The following is a 13410-nucleotide window of genomic DNA, read 5'->3' as shown; positions in this document are numbered from 1 at the left end:
CAGGCAAGGACTCAGGTTCAAACCCCTAGTCCCCATCTGCATGGGGAAGCTTCACAAGGGGTTAGGTAGTGCTGCCAAGTGTCTCTCTCTCTCACTCTCTATACTTCCTTCTTCCTACTTTCTCTCTGGTCTATCAAATTTTAAAAAGTGATGGGTTGATCTGTAGGCACTGAGCCCCCACAATAACCGTGATTGGAAGGGTGGGGAGGACTACTATGGGAAGGTTAAATGCTAATGACTTCTAGCAGATATTCTTGATGTATTTGCAAACTTAAGGAAAACACTTCTAGAGTTTCTCACTAAATGCAGTATGGGTGTTATAGTGGTTAAACTGGAGACGGACCATCTGGAATAAGGTGACTCAGTAGCACGGACAGTGAACAGAGTGTTTCCAGAGAAGTAATAATCTCAAGGAAATTAAAAGGATATGACAAGGCAGACATGAATAACAGGATAGATCTTCAAGGGCATGCTTGTGTCTTTGAAATGATTCTCACGTCACAAGTTTTTGACCAAAAAATGTCTCCATCTGTTGACTCCGGTAATAATCCTGAAGAACGGTGTGAATGCTGACCCAACCATCTCTCACCATTGACTCAGAAACAGTGGGAGGGAGGGTTCTCCTTGAAGCAGACTTGTATAAAAGCACCAGGGCACAGTGTCCAGGAGAAGAGCTCACCTTTCAAGTGGGCCCACTCACCATTCCTTGAGAGTGTGGTTTTGCTTTCCCAAGAAATGCTTCATGCCCACTGATGGAATGAACCTCATGTTCTGAAATTCTTTTCAAGAGATCAAGAAAGAACCTGGACTGGGGAGACTCAAGCAGACCTCTGGTGACATATTGGTAAGCCAGCCAAGAGAACCTTGCTCCATCTGCAGACTCCAGCTTTTGGTAAGATGGATCCACTTCACTTTTGGTCCTTGCTCTCCTCTCTAATATCCTCATGCCTTGGTCTCTCTGGGATTTGATCCTTCTCCATCTTCTTCACCTTTGCTTTCAATAGGAAACTTAGACCAGTTGGCTTGGATGTACACCAGCCGTCTCCCCTCTACTTTAGATAAGACACCTCACCTCCGTCCCTTCCTCCATCCCTGGAGCCAGTCCACGTACTGACTGCCCTTTTCGCTGGAAATCCTTCACTTGCTAATGGTCCCGCACGTGCTCAGTGATCAGGGGAAGTGGGGTGAGATCGAAACATACAGTCATCAGTGAATTAAGTAGACTTCTGCTGGTCCTCTAAAAATATAACACTGACCCAGAAACTAGTGAGAGGTGAGGCATTTTATTTTTAATATCTATTTATTAAAATAAATAAATATAAGCTCGCCTCTGGCTTATAGTGGTGTTGGGCATCACACCTGAGTCCTTGGATCCTCAGGTATGACTGTCTTTTGCAGAAATATTAACCATTATACTATCACCCTAACCCAAGGACAAGGCACTTTGTTTTTTTATTTATTTTGGATGAAAATAGAAATTAAAACGAAAGGGGAAGACAGATGAGAGAGAGAGGGAGGGAGACCTGCAGCTCTATTTCATGACTCATGAAGCTTCCCCCCACCCGCTGCGGGTAGGGACCGGGGGCTTGAACCTGGGTCCTTGTGCACTATAATGTGTGTGCTCCACCAGGTATGCACCCAGCCCCCTAGACAAGGCATTTTATATATGCATTTTATCACTTAGGCAGCCCCAGTCTTAGGACAAACAAAAAGTGGCCTAAAAACACAGGGGTCCAGTTAAAAAGAAAGAAAGAAAGAAAGAAAGAAAGAAAGAAAGAAAGAAAGAAAGAAAGAAAGAAAGAGTGGGCATAGCCTTTTCAGTGATCAATAATAGGGAACAGGAAAAGGAGATATAACAAAATCAGGCAAGGATTTTGGCAGACCTGAGAAATGTCAAATCCACCTCAAGGTTACTCAGAAAAGGGCCCTTAGAGGAAAAAACAGAAATGCCTGTTTCAACTATAGAAGTTGCCACTAACAGAAGGAAAAAAATAAATAAAGGACTGTATTGTGTATATGCCTCACATGTCATACCCTTTCTGTAAAAAGAAGGGAGACTGAAGGGAGACTTGTCCTCCAGCTCCAAAGAGAAGAGGGAGTGTTAGACTCCTCTTAGTCAGTGGCGATGGCCAACTTGGAGTTTTTTAACTTTACTTTATTGTTTTAGTGACTCAGAGGTTTATAACCTTCATAGAATGCCTCTCCATTCTACTATTGACTTGAACTATTACCTATAGGTCTTTTTTTATCTTTATTTTATTGGACAGAAATCAAGAGAGAACGGGGAGCTAGATAGAGACAGAGAGACACCTGCAGCACTGCTTCACCACTTACAAAGCTTTCCCCCTGCAGGTGAGGACTGGGGGCTTGAACCTGAGTCCTTGTGCATTGTGACATGTGAGCTCAACCAAGTGCGCCACTGCCCAGCCCCTGTATCATTGTCCTGAGAATATGATGGCTCCGATGGCTGACCTCAGACTCAGTGCCAGGAGCCGCCACAACTCACTGAGATTTGCCCTTTGACTCCCAGTTATAACCCACAGTGAAGTACCTCACTAGCGTAGGTCCAGTCCAGAGAGCAGTCCTGGGCTACAGAGAACAGTCCCTCTCCTCTACTGACTCTTGACAACATGGTCCATCCTAGAAATTGAGAACTCCAGATACGACAGGAGAGAGCTCCCCGCCAAATATTTTTAGTCCCGTATGGAAAGGGACATGGCAAGTCCTGTTGGACGTCTCAACTGCAGTTAAACTATAGGGAACAGTGCCCTGAGTTCATTTGTCTTGAGCAAAAGTCTTTCTTGCAGGACTGGAGGAAAACCTGCCAGGGAAATATCGCTGTGAAATCTTGTGAGAACTGGAATCCTTCTTCAAACAGAAGACTCCCAGGGAATCATTTATGAATTAAGAGAAGTACTCCTTTCCTTAACCTAACTAACACAGCTAGCCAGGAAAACACCATAACACTAGCATGTCTGTAGGATATCGGCTCCTTTTGTGGATCCTAATCCAAACCTATTTATGACTAGGATCTACTCGACTACGTTTAGGATCACTGGTCGAAAATATGTTGACTCAGCAGTACCTAGATGACTGCTTGTTCTGTGCCCATATAAACAAATTTGGTCAAGAGCCAGAGTTAGTGGCAACCCCCTTAAGCCTGCCCGATATTTTAAATCTCAAAGGTAGCTATTCAGGGTTTGCTTACACCTTACATGCAGACTCTCAGGCGCAGATGTTTGGCCCACGACCTGGGGACCCTCAGTGGATCCCTAAAGACAATGCAGCTGTTGTGCCCGAGATTGTAGGACAAGCAACAACTATGCCCTACAAAGCTTCCCTGTGCTTTGGAAACTTCTACGGGTCAGGCCCGTACATCGGGTCTTTAGAACCTGAGACGAACTGCGATTACACCCTTTACTTTAACCTCACAGATCGTGCCTTCACACCAGTTGCTGAGACATCAGTAGGAGAAAAAGCCCAATATGAAGTCACACGACACAATGTATCTCTGACCTGGGGGAACAGTCAGAGCAGTGGAAGGGCTAGTTGGCAGGCTGAGATCCTGAGCATCCAAGAGTCGCCCAACTGCAGCCCTACGTGGGGAGTCGACAAGTGGTCTGGAACTCCTTGGGTCCTTCACAATGATCTCCCCATGTATAACCTGACTAATTCCACTTCACAAAGATTTCTCGTCCCTCTACTGGTCTACCGCAATATCCTATGCCAGTTCAGCCACACCCACATGGACAGGCCCGGCCTGTTTCCTAGTCTCTTGGACCATCACCAGGACAACACAGACTTTGCTATCTACCATCCACTGTGCATGGATGATTATGTCCGAGATAACAGACCTGCGTGGACATTCCATGCAAAATGGAAACCCACTCTACATCCTGCTCAGTTTGGAATGTCAACCAAAGAGCCTTTCATTGTAGCGCATGGTTATACTGGTGCCGTCACGCTTAAGGGCACAGGCCATTATTTCCTGTGTGGGGCCAATCTTTTCATGACTCTACCTGCCAGCTGGCGGGGTCTCTGTACAGTTGTCCAGACCTCGATTCAGGTATAAACTCTACTTCCCTGAGCCCCTCAGCTAACATTTCAGACCTTGTCTTGTAGCTCACCGCTGCTTTACAAACACTTCACCAATCAGAAAGGTCAGAAAACAGCTGTACAATTCCAACCTAGATTTCGGGAACCTGAACACTAAAATCCCAACAATGACGTGCTGTGGGGTTGGTCACGCTCTCTCCCAGGACTTGTTCTGGTATATTGGAATTTCAGAACATGAGAAATCCATATTGGGAGCTCCTCTCTGCCCTAATCCAGCTTTCTAGCCCTAGTCTCAACTCTGACACCACCTTCCCAGACAATACTTTTTAGTCCGCCTGCATGTTAGCTGTCAGGCTCAGGCAAAAATTACTAAGTCATGGGTCCCTTGGAATATACCTAATATAGACTTCCTGGCTTCTTCCCACATGCAGACCCCTAATTTCATCTATTTTATTCCTACATTTGGGTTCCTGTTTATTACACAATTTGTCCTGCTTTATCTCTCCCTGCCTTTCAGCCACCAGGTTGCAGATGCTACTAGGATCCATCCTGACTTCCCTGGGCAGACGACCTCATCCATGTGTCCTGGAACCTCATCTCTTCAAAGCCCTGCCCCACTAGGGACAGACAGACACAGGCTGGGGGTGTGGATCGACCTGCCAACGTCCATGTCCAGCAGAGAAGCAGTTACAGAAGCCAGAACTCCCACCTTCTGCTCCCCATAAAGAATTCTGGTCCACACTCCCAGAGGGGTAAAGAACAGGGAAGCTTTCAATGGAGGGGCTGGGACAGGGAACTCTGGGGGTGGGAACTGTGTGGAATTGTGCCCCTGGGATCCCACCATCTTCTTCATCATTATCAAATCACTAATAAGAATGAAAAAAGAGAAATGTTTCCATTTCTATGCATGCATCTATTCCAGTAACCCTGGAAACTCAACAAATAACCTTAGACTCTTCTGGGCACGTGATCCCTCAGAGTTACAGATCCTAAGCATTGTGACAGTAAGAGTGTGTTGAACTATGTACCCTGTTAGGAGAGAGAAGTTGCATTTATAACGAAACTTAAAAAATTTTTCCCTTTTGTTGCCCTTGTTTATTGTCATTTTTATTATTGTTGTTATTGCTGTCATTGTTGTTGAATAGGACAGAGAGAAATGGAGAGAGGAGGGGAAGACAGAGAGGGGGAGAGAAAAACAGACACCTGCAGACCTGCTTCACCGCCTGTGAAGCGACTCCCCTGCAGGTGGGGAGCCGGGGCTCGAACCGGGATCCTGATGCGGGTCTGGTCCGTGAGCTTTCCACCATGTGCACTTAACCCGCTGCGCCACTGCCCAGCTCCCGAGAAGTCACATTTATAACAAGACCCCTGGAAGAGCCACTAGAAAACCTAGAAACACTAAAGAAACATACCAAAATCTGGGGTAGAAATGGAATCCTGGCTCTTGACTCCAAATGTAAATGAAACAATTTCAAACTCAAGACTCAGTCTGAGTTCCTTGCTTACGACATAAGACAGTAGTGGTCCTGCCTCTCAGGCTGGATTTCTCTACGCAAAACCCAACTGTTTTAACTTGTCGCTTCTAGATTACACCCATTCCACAACAAAGTGAAGCTGGCACAGGGGTTTCACCTCTTTTCCCATGTAGCTATCTGGAACTGAAATGTCAGGGGCAGGGGCAACGGCGACCCAGTGGGACGCGGTGAAAGCCCCCCAGACAGTAAACAGTCAAGGAAGTGGACAGAGATGGCAGCACAGCCGTGAAAAACTAGGACTCTGCTGCTCCTGGTGGCCATTTTCTCCTTTTTTGTTTTTGGATAGGACAGAGAGAAAATGAATGGTGAGGGACACACTCAGAGAGAGTGAGAGAGATACTGCTGCAGACCTGCCTCACCACCGCCTATGAAGCATCGCCCCCCCTGCACAGGTGGGGAGCCAGGGGCTCAAACCTGGATCCTTGCACAGGTCCTCACACTTCGTACGGTGTGCAGTTTACTGGATACAGCACCACCCGGCCTCTCTCTCTCTCTCTCTCTCTCTCTCTCCCCTGTCCCTCTCCCTCTATCACTCTCTTTATTTCTCTCTGCCCCTGCAGGTAAGGAGCCTGGTGCTCGAACTGAGCCCCTTGCGTGGGTCCCTGTGCCATGGTCCCTGTGCCATGGTCCCTGTGCCTGTGCCATAGCTTGTATCGGGGAGCCGGGTGGCAGCGCTGCGGGCTAAGCGCACATGGCGCAAAGCACAAGGACTGGCATAAGGATCCCATTTCTCTTCTTAGTAGACGGAGTCATTCTTTAGTTTATCCGTAGCCTGGGAGGACTTTGGGCCATTTATCTTACACGGAGCTGCCATGAACTGTACACATCTTGGTATTTCAATACTGTTACTCAGTATTACTGAGTACTATTTTACATGCTTATATACTGCTACAAACTATGTGCCACACTTTATACTTGTACGTGTGACTACTGGGAGTTTTCTGACCTTTCTCTTTCCTCTTCTGTAAGAAGCTCTTTTGTTTCAACTCCATTCAGCGTGATTATTTCAATATCATCACGTTGCTGTGTGCGTCATACCCCTCAGCTGTGTTCAGTGGCATAACCGTTCCACTGTGTGAGCACCCACCCATTCAACTTCCGGTGGACATCTGGGTTGTTTCAGGATGAAAATAATAAACTGCTACTGACAACAACAACAACAAAACCCAGGTTGTAAGGGAAGTGATGCAGGTACCTGTGCATATACAAAATCAGAGGAATCTCTGGTGTCTACAAGAAGAGCGTGTCCAGATGCGCTTGGCCTTGGAGCTGAAAAGGAAGCTTCACAGAGACATCTGACCATGTGGAGAACTTTATAAGACTTGAGATGAAAGAGCTCAGTCAGTCTGGAGGATCTGGAGAGAGCACAAACAAGGAGTCTCTCTTCAGGGGTGGGTAAAGGGGAAGTCGGCGAGAAGGAGGGAGGTAAGGAAGGATGAGGAAGAGAAGTGATCCAGGCTCAACTATGTCAGATGTATTGTATATGGAGATGTATCCAGATTCTCTCTCCCTCTCTCTCTCCCTCTCCCTCTCCCTCTCCCTCTCCCTCTCTCCCTCTCTCTCTCCTTTTTTACTTTCTTTTTATTTTATTTATTTTTTTCACCACTCCCATAACTAAAAGTCTGTGTCTCCATCCGCACTCAGCTTAATTGTCTTGATCAGAGTTGTTTTGTTTTCCTGTATGTCATTCCCACTAAAATCAAGTTGGAACATCAATTTCCATTCTGTCTCCACTGTCTCTCCTTATTGAACCCTCAGGTCAGAATAAACACTCGTGGATTCACCAAGCAGCTTATAGTGTCGCTGTTATTATTGTTACGCTTATTATTTTACTTCTCATCAATCACCTGGAAACAATTCCCAGCTTGAAGTGACGTCAAGGAAGATAACCAGCCAGTCTTTGATATGCCTTTATTTCCTTTGCTGTCAGATTAAACTGTGAATGCAAAGGATGTGTGATATGGGGTGGCAAAATGGTGACTAACCCTCCCCTCTCAATTTCTCTCCGTCTCTACCTAGTAGTAAATAAATAAGATTTTAAAAGTAAATGAATAAATAAGTTTTTTTTTTTTTCAAAAAGGAGCTAGGTGGTGGTGCACGTAGTTAAGCACACACATGGTACAGTGCACAAGGACCCAGGTTCAAGCCCCTGGTCCCCACCTGCAGGGGCAAAGCTTAACATGTGGTGAAGCAAGGCTGCATGTGTCTCTGTCTCTTTCCCTCTATATCTCCCTCTCCCCTCTCAGTTTCTCTACGTCTCTATCTAATAATAAATAAACAATATTTCAAAAACACCAAAATAGTAACTAAGTCCACAATCAGTGCAGTTGGCAGAACTTGGTGATCAAGGAAAGCAGATCCTTATCCAGAAGTAGTTTCTATTTCAGTTAGAGCAGATCCCTGCCCACTCCCTGATGGATGGGTGTCTGCACCCATTCTGCATGGGGGGTTGTGTGCGTGTGTGTGTGTGTGTGTGTGTGTGAGAGAGAGAGAGAGAGAGAGAGAGAGAAAGAGAGAGAGAGAGAGAGAGGAGAGATCATTTCTAGATGTTCTCTGTATTGAGACAGTTGTCAATAAATCTCTTTGTCACTTCTTGTTCTCAAAATCTCTTCTATAAGGCCCTGGTTGGGGTTCCTTGGCATAAGGTAGACTCCGGAAAGGCTTTATAACCTTGAAAATGTTGGAAACCTTGGATGCGAGGACCTTGCTGTGATGGAATTTGTTCTTTCAGTTCCAGACTCTCTGGCAGTTCCCATTTCCCAGCAGGCAAAAACAGAGTGATCAGTTTTGAACAGAACCTCTACTGAGAGCATTTTCATCAAATGGAATGAGTATGGAGTAGCTGGCTCACCACCAAGAATTCAGAAGCGTGTCTGCACCCAGTTTGGAAAGCAATAAACAGCAGGCACCAGGCCAGGTCCATTTGGTATATTAGTTTCTTACTCCAAAATAGATCTCAGAAACAAATTTTTTTTTTCTACTCCCATCCACAAAAGTCTTTATTCCTAGCTGTCTACCACCCATGTTACCAGGACAAAAGCAGTTTAAACTCAGCTTACAATGTAGTTTCAGTAGCCTTAGACATTTTGTGTTCTTGTTGTTTCCTGCACGTCTCTGCCCCCAGAGCCCAGCTCAGCTCTGGTTTATGGTGATGCTGGGGATTGAATCTGGGACTTTGGAGTCTCGGGCAGGAGAGTCTCTTTGCATCACCGTTATGCTGTCTACCCCTGTCCAGCCTTTGACATGTTTGTATCCAAAAACCAAGAACAAAAAGGGCTAGAGAGAGAGAAGACAGGTAGAGGGAGTCAACATAGGAGAATTTACTCTTGTGTCCTTTTAAAGATAGTTAGGATCGTTCATTTGACTTTGAAACTGTGGCCATGCTAAGAGGCGCTTTCAACAGCCAAACCTTACGTATCTAAAGGAAGGAGACACATAATCACTTCAGGAGAGTACCAGTGATTAAACATATTTTTGAATTCTTTCTTCACAGTGTCTCCCAAGGCCATCAGGAAATTCAATCTTGTAGACCAAATTCATATTAGCAGTAAAATATTCTTTAATGTATTCATGCCCTTCCATCGGTCTTGACTCTGAGTGACTTTCAGCAATTCCAGGAAGGGAAATCCATTCTCAAAAGACATTTTGCTATCTCTAGAGATCCTGAAAGCAATCTATCCGTGACAGATAGCCCTAATATGACTGTCAAATATGTGGACGCATTATAGGAATGTCAGAATAAGGAATCACCCACCTGAAGGAACTACTCTAAAATAATTTTCATTTCAGACTTATTTATTTATTCATTCATTTCAAAAGAGGGCGGGCAGAACCCTACTGTAGAGTGTGCTGGCTGGAGTCAACTCTTCACCTGCATGCTTGCAAGCCCTGCTCTCCATGCTGAGACCTCCTTGTAAGTGAGGTGATGTCTATCAAATATAAAAGTTTTCACATGTCTGTCAAAAGTTCACAGTATTACCTGATAATGTTCATCATTTTGTAATTTATCACATAGTAGTATAGCTTCCTAATTTCTCCCCGTGGTCTTTTTGCTTTCAGCTGTCATTGTTTGAAAAAACTAATACTCAATGGAAAAGAAAAGAAAAAAAAAGTTTCACAAGTAGCAGAGCTGCAGGTGTCTCTCAGTCTTTCTCCCTGTTATCTCCCCCTCCTCTCTCAGTTTCCCTGTCTCTATCCAGTAATAAACAAATAAAAAAAAGACTGCTCCCCGCCTGTAGGGGAGTGGATTCACAAGTGATGAAGCAGGTCTGCGGGTGTCTGTCTTTCTCTCCCCCTCTCTGTCTTCCCCTCCTCTCTCCATTTCTCTCTGTTCTATCTAACAACGAATGACAACAATAATAATAACTACAACAATAAAACAACAAGGGCAACAAAAGGGAATAAATAAACAAATAAAGGTTGTTTTTTTTTAAAAAAAAAAGTGTTCTAGCTTCCTGTGTCTTTTCATAGCTCCGCATAACTGGTACTAACTTGAAAATAAAAACGAAAAGAAAACTAAAGAGGGAAAAAAAAGAAGGTGGGGTGGTGTGCATTGCCTTGCAATATTTTGTCATGCCTCACAGCTTATTTCTCCAGTTTCTATAGGCTAAGATGCAAAGTTATTTTCTTGGGGTCAAGAGACCTACACTGTCGTAGTGTCAACATAGTGCCATCTCTGCAGTTCATCATGACTCAGAACCTGGATAGAAAGAAAGAAAGGAAGAAAGAGAGAATGAATGAATGAATGACCAGAATTGTCACCCTACTTTTCTTGGTCCTCTGTAAGAAAAATGGTCTCTCCCAGAATTCTGTTACCTCGATCCTCGATTGCTCTTGTCCACCTGCTCCAGTCCAGATCAGAGTCAAAGGTCAGTTCCACATATAACTATTATTTTTTTCCTCCAGGCTTATTGCTGGGGGTTGGTGCCTACACCACGAGTCTGTTGCTCCTGGAGGCTATTCATATATATATATATGGGAAACACTGTCAAAAACCATAGGATAAGAGGGGTACAACTCCACACAATTCCCACCACCAGAACTCCGTATCCCATCCCCTCCCCTGATAGCTTTCCTATTCTCTATCCCTCTGGGAGCATGGACCCAGGGTCATTGTGGGAGGCAGAAGGTGGAGGGTCTGGCTTCTGTCATTGCTTCCCCGCTGAACATGAGTGTTGGCAGGTGGATCCATACTCCCAGCCTGCCTCTCTCTTTCCCTAGTGGGGCAGGGCTCTGGGGAAGTGGAGCTCCTGGAGGCTATTCTTTGCCCCTTTGTTGCCCTGGTTGTTTTATCTTTGTTGTGCTTATTATTGTTATCATCGTTGTTGGATAGGACAGAGAGAAATGGAGAGAGGAGGGGAAGACAGAGGGGGAGAGAAAGACACCAGCAAACCTGCTTCATCACCTGTAAAGCGACTCCCCTGCAGGTGGGGAGCCAGGGGCTCGAACCGGGATCCTTACGTGGGTTTTTGTGCCTCACACCTTGTGTGTTTAACCCACTGTGCTACCACCCGACCCCCCCTTCTTTTAATCTTTATTATCTTCACTTATTGAATAGAGACAGCCAGAAATTTAGAGGGAAGGGGGAGATATAGAGGGAGGGAGACAGAGAGACACCTGCAGCCCTGCTTCACCACTTGCAAAGCTTTCCCCCAAGCAGGTGGGGACCAGAGACTTGAACCTGGGTCCTTGTGCACTGTAATGTGTGTGCTCAACCAGGTGCGTCACCACCCGGCCCCATATTGCTACTGTTTGCTATAGGTTTTCAGTCAAGTTTTGCTCCACTCTCCTTTTTTTTTTTTTTGCATCATTATTTTTCAGAGTCCTTGGAACTAGAGTTTTGTCTATTTTTCAGAATTTTCTTTGCAGTCAGTGAGAGTGATAAAGGCTATAGTCTACAAACTCCACTTTGCCTTTGTGGGAATAATAGTAATAAACACTTCCTTACCTAGTCAAGAATAGTTTTGTTTTCTTACTGACAGACATATATCTATAGTAAGTCTAGCAATGACTTGACTACTGAGTACAGATTACCCAGAATACTTTGCGCCAGACTGAAAGGACAGCAGCATGAAAGCTGCTTGTTCTCCTGAAGCCACACGGGGCTGTGGAAAAGCCTTTGGAGTGAGTGAGCAGTTTTCAAGTTCTTAGTGAACAGAGTAGAGTCCGTGCTCCCACTCTCCTCTCCCTGCAAGTGTTCTCACTCTGCGTGTTTTTCATGTCTACATGCATCTGTACATTTCTGTCGACATAATTTCCCCCTCTCCATAGACCCTTCTGGCAGCAGTAAGATATTCTCCTTAGAGGGGAATAAGAAAAGAGGGGAAACATAATACATTTCAAACTGAGCATTAGCAGCTCCAAAAGAGCCTCCAGAAACTTATTTCACTTTATTTTAATCAGTGATTGTAAGATCACAGGGGTGCAATCCCACACAGTTCCCACCACCAGAGTTCCTGTCCCATCCCCTCCACTGGAAGCTTCCCTGTTCTTTATCCATCTGGGAGTGTGAACCAGAATCCTTTATGGGCAGCAGAAGGTGGGAGTTCTGGCTTCTGTCATTGCTTCTCCGCTGGACATGGGTGTTGGCAGGTGGATCCACACCCCCAGCCTGTGTCTGTCTGTCCCTAGTGGGGCAGGGCTCTGGGGAGGGGAGGCTCCAGGACACATGGGGGAGGGCGTCTGTCCAGGGAGGTCAGGATGGCATCATGGTAGCATCTGCAATTAGTTGCTGTTTTTAAAGGAGATCCTAAATGTGCTATTAAGGAAAAGACCACCAAGGGACCACCCATTTACGTGTTTTAGGAAAGTAAACCTGGAGTGAATGGAGGTGAAGTGAAGGAGTGAACGGAGGTGAAGTGTACCCTTGAAGGCCAACCCCCTATCATGTCACGTCACTCCTCAGGGCTTAGCACAGCAGCTACAGGTGAGTCTTTCACGTGCTTTGTGTATGGCTTTGTGGTTTGGGAGCTTTTAGATTATGGATTTTTGCACTGTGAACAGGTAGGATGAAAAATCAACAGTGGGGAAATAATAGGGCTAGAAGCAAGTAATGAACAAGCACCACTCTGTCTCTCCCCCTTTACCTCCCCTCCTCTCTCAGTTTCTCTCTCTATCCGATAATCAATCAATCAATCAAATGAATTAGCACCACTCTGTCTCTCCCCTCTACCTCCCCTCCTCTCTCAGTTTCTGTCTCTATCCGATAATCAATCAATCAAATGAATTAGCACCACTCTGTCTCTCCCCTCTACCTCCCCTCCTCTCTCAGTTTCTCTCTCTATCCGATAATCAATCAATCAATCAAATGAATTAGCACCACTCTGTCTCTCCCCTCTACCTCCCCTCCTCTCTCAGTTTCTCTCTCTATCCGATAATCAATCAATCAATCAAATGAATTAGCACCACTCTGTCTCTCCCCTCTACCTCCCTCCTCTCTCAGTTTCTCTCTCTATCCGATAATCAATCAATCAATCAAATGAATTAGCACCACTCTGTCTCTCCCCCTCTACCTCCCTCCTCTCTCAGTTTCTCTCTCTATCCGATAATCAATCAATCAATCAAATGAATTAGCACCACTCTGTCTCTCCCCCTCTACCTCCCTCCTCTCTCAGTTTCTCTCTCTATCCGATAATCAATCAATCAATCAAATGAATTAGCACCACTCTGTCTCTCCCCCTCTACCTCCCCTCCTCTCTCAGTTTCTCTCTCTATCCGATAATCAATCAATCAAATGAATTAGCACCACTCTGTCTCTCCCCTCTACCTCCCCTCCTCTCTCAGTTTCTCTCTCTATCCGATAATCAATCAATCAATCAAA

General features: G+C 45.3%; 1 protein-coding gene across 2 annotated transcripts; it reads left to right on the top strand.

Annotated features, from left to right (window-relative positions):
- Positions 1 to 691: 691 nt before the first annotated feature.
- On the top strand, positions 692 to 5129 carry LOC132541185 (uncharacterized). 2 transcript variants are annotated; one of them, XR_009552356.1, is made up of 3 exons: positions 692 to 892; positions 3435 to 4066; positions 4574 to 5129. XR_009552356.1 is itself a non-coding variant. In XM_060200956.1 (2 exons), exons 1-2 carry the CDS (start codon positions 3068 to 3070, stop codon positions 4595 to 4597), a joined length of 1023 nt encoding a protein of 340 aa, XP_060056939.1. In that variant the 5' UTR covers positions 2814 to 3067; the 3' UTR covers positions 4598 to 5129. The 2 variants fall into 2 exon arrangements, 1 of the variants encoding a protein (XP_060056939.1); XM_060200956.1 differs by lacking the exon at positions 692 to 892 and having other exon boundaries at positions 2814 to 4066.
- Positions 5130 to 13410: the final 8281 nt, after the last annotated feature.

This window comes from Erinaceus europaeus, chromosome 11 (genome assembly GCF_950295315.1).
Source record: "Erinaceus europaeus chromosome 11, mEriEur2.1, whole genome shotgun sequence".
Taxonomy (NCBI): Eukaryota; Metazoa; Chordata; class Mammalia; order Eulipotyphla; family Erinaceidae; genus Erinaceus; species Erinaceus europaeus.
This window is presented reverse-complemented; position numbering and strand designations above follow the sequence as displayed.

Bases quoted from the DNA above. Each gene is read 5' to 3' on its own strand.
- LOC132541185 (XM_060200956.1), top strand. From the start codon at position 3,068: ATGTTGACTCAGCAGTACCTAGATGACTGCTTGTTCTGTGCCCATATA. The intron at 4,067-4,573 runs GTATAAACTCTA...CCTGCCTTTCAG, and splicing joins TTGTCCAGACCTCGATTCAG to CCACCAGGTTGCAGATGCTA.